The sequence below is a fragment of the Silene latifolia genome, chromosome 11 (assembly GCF_048544455.1).
Source record: "Silene latifolia isolate original U9 population chromosome 11, ASM4854445v1, whole genome shotgun sequence".
Lineage (NCBI taxonomy): Eukaryota > Viridiplantae > Streptophyta > Magnoliopsida > Caryophyllales > Caryophyllaceae > Silene > Silene latifolia.
This window is the reverse complement of record NC_133536.1, coordinates 68,677,101-68,684,384: the sequence shown is the minus strand read 5'-3', so window position 1 is coordinate 68,684,384 and position 7,284 is coordinate 68,677,101. Positions and strand designations below refer to the sequence as shown.

The window sequence follows — 7,284 nt, the reverse complement described above, 5'->3', positions numbered from 1 at the left end:
GTGTTTGAGATTAAAATTAGCTTGTTTGAGATTAAAATATTTGCTTGTTTCAAGATCAAATGAATAAATTATCAGATTTGATATCAAAAACCGATCTCAAAAACCGACCCAACCAAAAAAAATATCAGATTTGATATTTTTTTTTAAAAAGTGTAAAACTCAGATCTAAAAAATAAGACGGACTGAAAAAGTGAATGTGACTTTTGAATCAAATTAAAGATTGTGAAGAGTTGACTAATTGATTTGAGCAAAGTCACATGTGCCTCGTTGGCCCGTAACTCCAATTAACAAAGAAATTTCCACTTTTGCAGGCTTTAGTACCCATCACCCATCTTCAATAATGTCCAACCATGGCTTCTTCATCCACCCATGGAAGCTACAACATAGCATCTCCCCTGCCGTGGTGGTCGACAACCATGCCCAACTGCGTGTGGTGTGAGTCGTGGTGAGGGTAGGTAGTGGTGTGTGCATGTGGTGTAAGTCGTGGTGGTGGTGTAACTTTAGTCGTGGTGAGGATAGGTGGTGGTGTGTGCGTGTGGTATAAGTCGTGGTGGTGGTGTAACTTCAGTCGTGGTGAGGGTAGGTGGTGGTGTGTGCGTGTGGTATAAGTCGTCGTGGTGGTGATCTCGATTTTTTGAGGAGTCGGTGGTGGTGGTGGTGTTGTTGATGTCGTAAGGTGGTGTTGTTGATGTCGTGAGGTGTTGTGGTGGTGTGTGGCGGTATTTGCGACGGGAGTGGAGTAGGTGTGGGGTAGTTTCGGTGGTGGTGGTGGGTGTGGGTATGCGGTGGTGGTGGTTGTGGTGGGTTATTGGCGGCGGGAAGGGAAACAGTGGGTTGGGTTGGAGAGAAAGAGGGGGAAATTTTTTTGATTTTTTTGTTTTTGAATTTTTTTGGTTTTTGAGAGATGAGAGGTTTTTGAGATAAAATATGAGGGAATTGTGTGGATGAGAGATAAGTTAGGTGAGAAGAAAATGTATATATATTGAATTAGTGATTAATTAGAATTAATTAGTATGGGTAGTGAGAGAGTGGTTTAATTAGCTTTAATCTCCTTTTTTCTTGTGTAAATCTCAGCCATCCTTTTCCCTCATCCAAGGGCTCTAAGGAGAACTTATGGACTCAAATGTAAGACATGGACTTACTTGATCTTATTACTATACGCAAAAGTGGCAATTTGCCCCCTTAACTTTGTCCAATGGTGAAATTAGGCCCCTTAAGTTTTATTTGTAGCAATCAAACCCCATAACTTTAGTGAAAAGTGAAATTAAACATCATTGTTTGATTTTTCATGAAATTCCACCAAAATTCATTTAATAATACAATTAATCAAATACGAAATTTAATTTTTATAACTTTATAACTTTTATAAAATACTCCCTCCGATCCAGACCAAAGGTAACATTGACTTTTTCACACTTGTCGAGGCACGTTTTGCAACCTAAATATCTTTAGTTACACGTTATTAAAAATTATAAAAATTTGATATTCTTATAGCATTCATGACGATGAATCAAACAAGATCTCACATGAATATATTTTGTCTTATAGATTAAGAATAATATCGAAGATTCCCTACGACCATGAATAGTGCCAAAAAGTCAATGTTACCTTTGGTCTGGATCGGAGGGAGTATATAGTTGTAATGGCGAATATTTTCTTATAATTGTACAATTGTTTGAAAACTTATTATAAATATAAGAATAGTTCATGACATTTTATCATTTTTTTATTTTGTTTATTATAGATGAATGAAAATTATTCTTTAAATGAATAATTTTATATAAATTAATAAATTTAAAATTACTATTTTTTTATGTATATTATATAAGTTGTATAAAGTTTAAAAATAAAAATCGGGGTTGAATAAAGTTTATAAAGTTTAATAAATTTAAAAATAAAAATCGGGGTTGAATTTCACTTTTTGATAGAGTTAAGGGGTTTGATTGCTACGATAGAAACTTAAGGGGCATAATTTCACTATTGAACAAAGTTAAGGGAGCAAATTGCCACTTTCGCGTATTACTATATATAGATAGATAGATAGATAGATAGATAGATAGATGTTAATAATTGTAAATGACGTTGTAATTGGCTGCAGGTTTTTGAGAAAATACTGCATGTCTATACAGTGAAGAAAGGACAAAAAAATACATTAAGAAAAGCTTTTTCAAGATATCCACTTGTGGGGTTGCTCAATGTAGAGGTGAGTAGTCGGTTTATTATTATTTTTATACAGTAGTCGCTTCCTTTTCTCCTATAGTGCTCCTCCCTACAAAGGTCTTCTATTCCGGCCTTCTCTTTCCACCTCCACCTAACTAGACATCACATGTTTACACTTACTTTTAACACATGCAATACTTGGGGGTCTCCTACCTGTCGGCAGAGGGGGACGATGGGCAGGTTATGCCTTAAATGATTGCTGTCAGACTACACTCTTTCTATGGGAAAGTGTACCTGGGTAGTTCAGGCTATACCATTCAACTAGGTTTACAATTCTTGTAACTTCAACCCTAGAGATTTTATTTATAAGATAATTTGTGTACATCTAGCATCCGCTACTAGGAACTAGACCTGATTTAACCTCTGTTGCTCGGACTTGGTTAGAGGTATCTGACACGGATACGTGTCCAAGTGTCGGATTCGGCTATTTTATGACAACAATTCATGTTTTTGGTCCAAAATGAAGTGTCTGAAGAGTCCTACCCATGTCCGCGTGTCGAATGTCCGACACAGGTACGCGAAGTAATATTGAAGAGTCCGAGAAACATAGGATTTAACCCAACTCGATTGACCCGAGACTGACCCAAACTACAACACCCCATTTGAATTGACCCAACCCGACCAGAGCTTTGTTGACCTGTAACAGACCTGACCCAAAATGACCAAATCCGAAACCACCCAACTTAAAATTTCACCTGACAAACATGACCCTAATTGACCCCAAAAAGACTTGAAGTGACTAATTTAAAATCACACTTAATCTTATTTAATTTAAAATAAAGAATCTATCATCAAGACTAAACGATAAATAGGTAATAATCAAAAGCATACTTTTTTCTCTCTTAATCATTAACCTGAAAATGACACAAGCGAAATTGACTTGACGAACAAATACCCGAAATGTGAAATAACCCGACCTGATCCGACAATGTGGCAGACTGACCCGACCTGACCCGATTGACCCATTTGCTAGGTCTACTAGGAACGTTAGTAAAGTTAAAGACAAAAAGGAGAAATGAGGGAAATAAAACATGTAAAACAAGAAAAATGCATGTGTAGCAAGCTTAACAAAAAAGGAATAAACATATTTGAAGAACAAAGTGAAAAGTGAGACAAAGAGAAGAGCAAAGAAAACACGGAGAAAGGGGGAAAAGAAGAACGATTAGTTAGACAAGAGTAAATAAAAAGTCAGGTGAAAAATTGGGAACATAAATTACGGAAATACCAATCAAACTCATATCTTTTTATCGAATCCTCAAGTTATGATGGTCCTTAAAATGAGAGGGAGAAGTGGAAAGGGCGTTTATAGTTTACACACTTTGCACCCTATGGGGACATCTAGGTTACTTGGACACTTCATATGAGCTCACTTACCCGTGTCCGACACTCGATCCTTGGATACTGGCATGACCCTCGGACACTTCATTTTAGACCACAAAATTGACATTTTTTTCATAAAAAATCCGTGTCCGACACTTGAATAGCACCCGTGTCCGACCCTTCAAGCCAAGTCGGAGTAACATAATGGGGTGCTTGGGAGAAAAAAAAAAGGTCTTTTATTATTAGGAAAAATCACCTTCCTCATTGGTGGTTTGTACTTTTGAAGCTCTTGCCGCTAGATAGTGAATTTTCATCTTTTTGTTGTTAGTCTCTTCACCAATCGTTTTATTCATGGATTATATGGCTTATTACTCTTCTCTCAAGTCATTATGAGCTCATACTGCAGTCAAGTTTAAAGTTTTGTGATAATTTAAACTTTCGCTGTTGCAGGTTATGTCTATCAAAAAAGGAATGTGGGACAGCATGTATGTTACATTTCAACTGATGGCTACACTGCAACAAGAAAATACTCAAGATGATGAGCTAAAAAATTATGAAAACATTGATATCGGGCGTACTGAAAAGGGCCTTAATATTGTTGAAAAGGGGGAGTCAGTACCTGATTTATGTGAGTAGATGAACTTACTCTCTCTGTTCGCTTGATTGACTACTGTAGTATATTTTGATAAAAATTATGTTTCAATTGAGAGTTTACACTAAAGATTATATTGAAAATGTAAATATGAGAAAAATCAAGAGAAAAAAATAGAAACGTTGAGGGGAGGTTCTTAAGAAGAGATACAATGTGAAATGATAAGAATGCTTTAAAAGGAAACTTCTTCATCCTTATGATAACAATGCTTGAAAACAAAACTTCTTCATCCTTACTTACAAGTTACAATTCCCATGTGTCGAAGGCTGCTAATATTTTGGAATTGTTAGGTTGACAATATGTATTAAAGACTATTTATGCTATTTTAGTTCATCAAGTCTCTCTAAATCTTATCCTTAAGGCACCAGCAGTGGTCTATTTATACTTTTGGACCCCTAGTATTCGGGAGGCTGCTCTCTATTATTGGGAGTTTTTGATCGCGTTCTAGTATACATAAAGGGATTTTGTAAGTCTGTTGTCCTCGTGTGCCTGTATTCGACACTAGACACTCGGACATTGGTATGACACATGGTCACATGGACACCTCATATTAAGCCAAAATATGCATATTTTTCATATAAAGTCTTGTCCGACACTTAAACATGCACCCGTATCAGATACTTTTAGACAAGTGTGATTAACATATGTGCTGTTATTTTCGTTATATATATCTTGTGCATGTTGCACCCTCTGAAACTTCCATAATTGTTTTTTTTACCATATTTAGTGAAATATTCTTGTGAGTCCTTTATATAGGTTCTAATGCATATTCAAAGTGCATGATAGAAAAAGCTGTTAAATTTTTTTAACTCACATGCCATCACCATTTTTCAGGTGTAAATGTGGAAGATGTTTTAACTAAAGCCTCAGAGTATCTTGCTGGAAATGTAGTATTGTCTGGAGGAAGTTTGCTTCTAGATAGGGTTCTTATGTTTGTAGAGAAAATCTCTTGTTGTGAATTGTGGTTGGCTCAACAGTTCTCCGTAGGGGAATTCAAGATGCTGGGTCATGGGGAGTTTTGGTCTTTCTTAGGAAAAAACAGATCATTATTCCCGAAAGAACTACTTAACTTTCTAACAAGTGAGGTACGAGAGAATGATGCATTTGAGGTAAGCACGATCCATCAGCAATTAGTTATGTTATTGTCTCAAGCCTTGGGTAGCCTCTGGGAGGACGATATTATAACTAAAGAAAACCTATGGGAACTACTTATAAGGCAGTTTCCTCTTATCAGTTTTAAAATTTCTGAACGTGGGGGTATGGAAGATCTTCTAGATTCTGTTAGACAGCACAATTGTGTTACATCCTCTTGTGTCATTTTTTCTGCAACACTGTTGGGCACGTCAACTTACTCTGATCCTGTTCAGAATAATAAAAGTGAGTTTCTTGACAGTTCTGAGCTTATTAATTGCAAGGACCATAAAAGTGGTTATCCTACATCCCTCACTTCTAAGGATGCAATCGAGGTTTTACTCCGAGCACCATTTTTGTCAGATCTGAACTCCCGGCCACATTGGGATTATATATATGCTCCCTCACTAGGGCCTCTTATGGAGTGGCTTTTGACTGAGGTGAATGTGAAAGACTTGGTATGTCTTGTGAATAGACATGGGAAAATTATCCGCATTGACCATTCTGCTTCTGGCAAGATGTTGTTTCAAGCTTTAGTTCAAGAGTCTCCTTTCCAGGTAGCAGTCCAACTCTTATCGTTGTTTACATTGTTTGGTGGGAGAAGGCATGTGCCTTTATCTCTTTTGAAGTGCCAGACCCGCCAACGATTTGAGGTTATCATTTCTAACCCTGTACGAAATATGGGTTTAGGTGGTGATCAGCAGAATGAGAACATGTTTGAGAGGCTTGATACTTCAGGAATTGATTCAAGCATGGATCTAGCCAAGAATTTGATTACAGGAGATAGAGTTGTGGGACTTGCATTAAGAGTTGTCATTGATTGTCTTACTTTTTTGCCATCAAAATTCTGTTGTTTTACAGCTGATGTATTGCTTTCTGGGTTGCGATCTCTGGTCAAAGATGTTAACTCAGCTGTCTTAGTCCAGTGCAAAGGAACTAAAGAGCATCTTATGCTTCATGAAGTGGTTTCGGTCTTGGTATTATTGAGTGGATTGATGATCACCATGCACTTTGTCCATTGACTGACAATTTTTCCTCTGTGCCAGTTGGAGATTCCGCAATGATTTCTGTGGGCCCTAATGTCAAAAGTTCTGACTGTGCCTTGATTTCATCTAGTGAACCACCTTTCTCTGCTGACAATAGAGACGAGAAGTCTAAACATAAAAGTGACAAATCTTCCACTTTGAGCATTAAACCAGTGAATAATTGTGAAATTGTTCTGTCAAATTAATCATCTGAACAGAACATCAATGAAGATAAGGCTGCTCTTTTTATTGAATCAATAAGGAGAGAAGAATTCGGGCTGGACTCTAGTCTCTCTAATGCGGAGAATGACATGCTGAATAAACAACATGCTCGTTTGGGGCGAGCTCTACATTGTCTCTCATAAGAGTTGTATTGACTAGACTCACATTTTCTTCTTGAACTGATATGTCTTATATTTTCTATCTGTTTAAGAAAGAAGCTCATTACTCTTGGCAATCTTTTCTTTACATCTTTGTCATAGTGCATACTGATGATGTATATTTTTGTTCAAAGTTAAAATTTGAGACAGGAATAAATAGCTTGCACTATTTTAAAAACTTGTGTGCTATTAGTAATATCGTTTTTGAGCTTAGCGATTATTTTTGATAAATTTGCTTTTGACCATTTTACTTTGGTTCTTTCTCGGAATTTACAGGTACAAAATGCTGATGATAATGCCTACCTTGACAATGTTGAACCCACATTGTGCTTCATTCTACAGGATACTAGTATAATTATTTTGAATAATGAACAAGGCTTCAATGCAAATAATATCAGAGCTCTATGTGACCTAGGAAACTCAACGAAGAAAGGATCTTCTGCTGGCTACATTGGACAAAAGGGAATTGGTTTCAAATCAGTTTTTCGAGTATGCCCACTAATGATTAACATTTTAGTTTTGGCTGGAGATACTTAACCGTGTCTATAAAGACATC

General features: G+C 36.7%; 1 protein-coding gene across 1 annotated transcript; it reads left to right on the top strand.

The window, feature by feature from the left end:
- The first annotated feature begins 911 nt into the window (after positions 1-911).
- Positions 912-6,833, top strand: LOC141611728 (protein NO VEIN-like). Its single transcript, XM_074430337.1, has 4 exons — positions 912-1,125; positions 2,099-2,203; positions 3,991-4,168; positions 5,027-6,833. Exons 1-4 carry the CDS (start codon positions 1,114-1,116, stop codon positions 6,343-6,345), a joined length of 1,614 nt encoding a protein of 537 aa, XP_074286438.1. The 5' UTR covers positions 912-1,113; the 3' UTR covers positions 6,346-6,833.
- Positions 6,834-7,284: the final 451 nt, after the last annotated feature.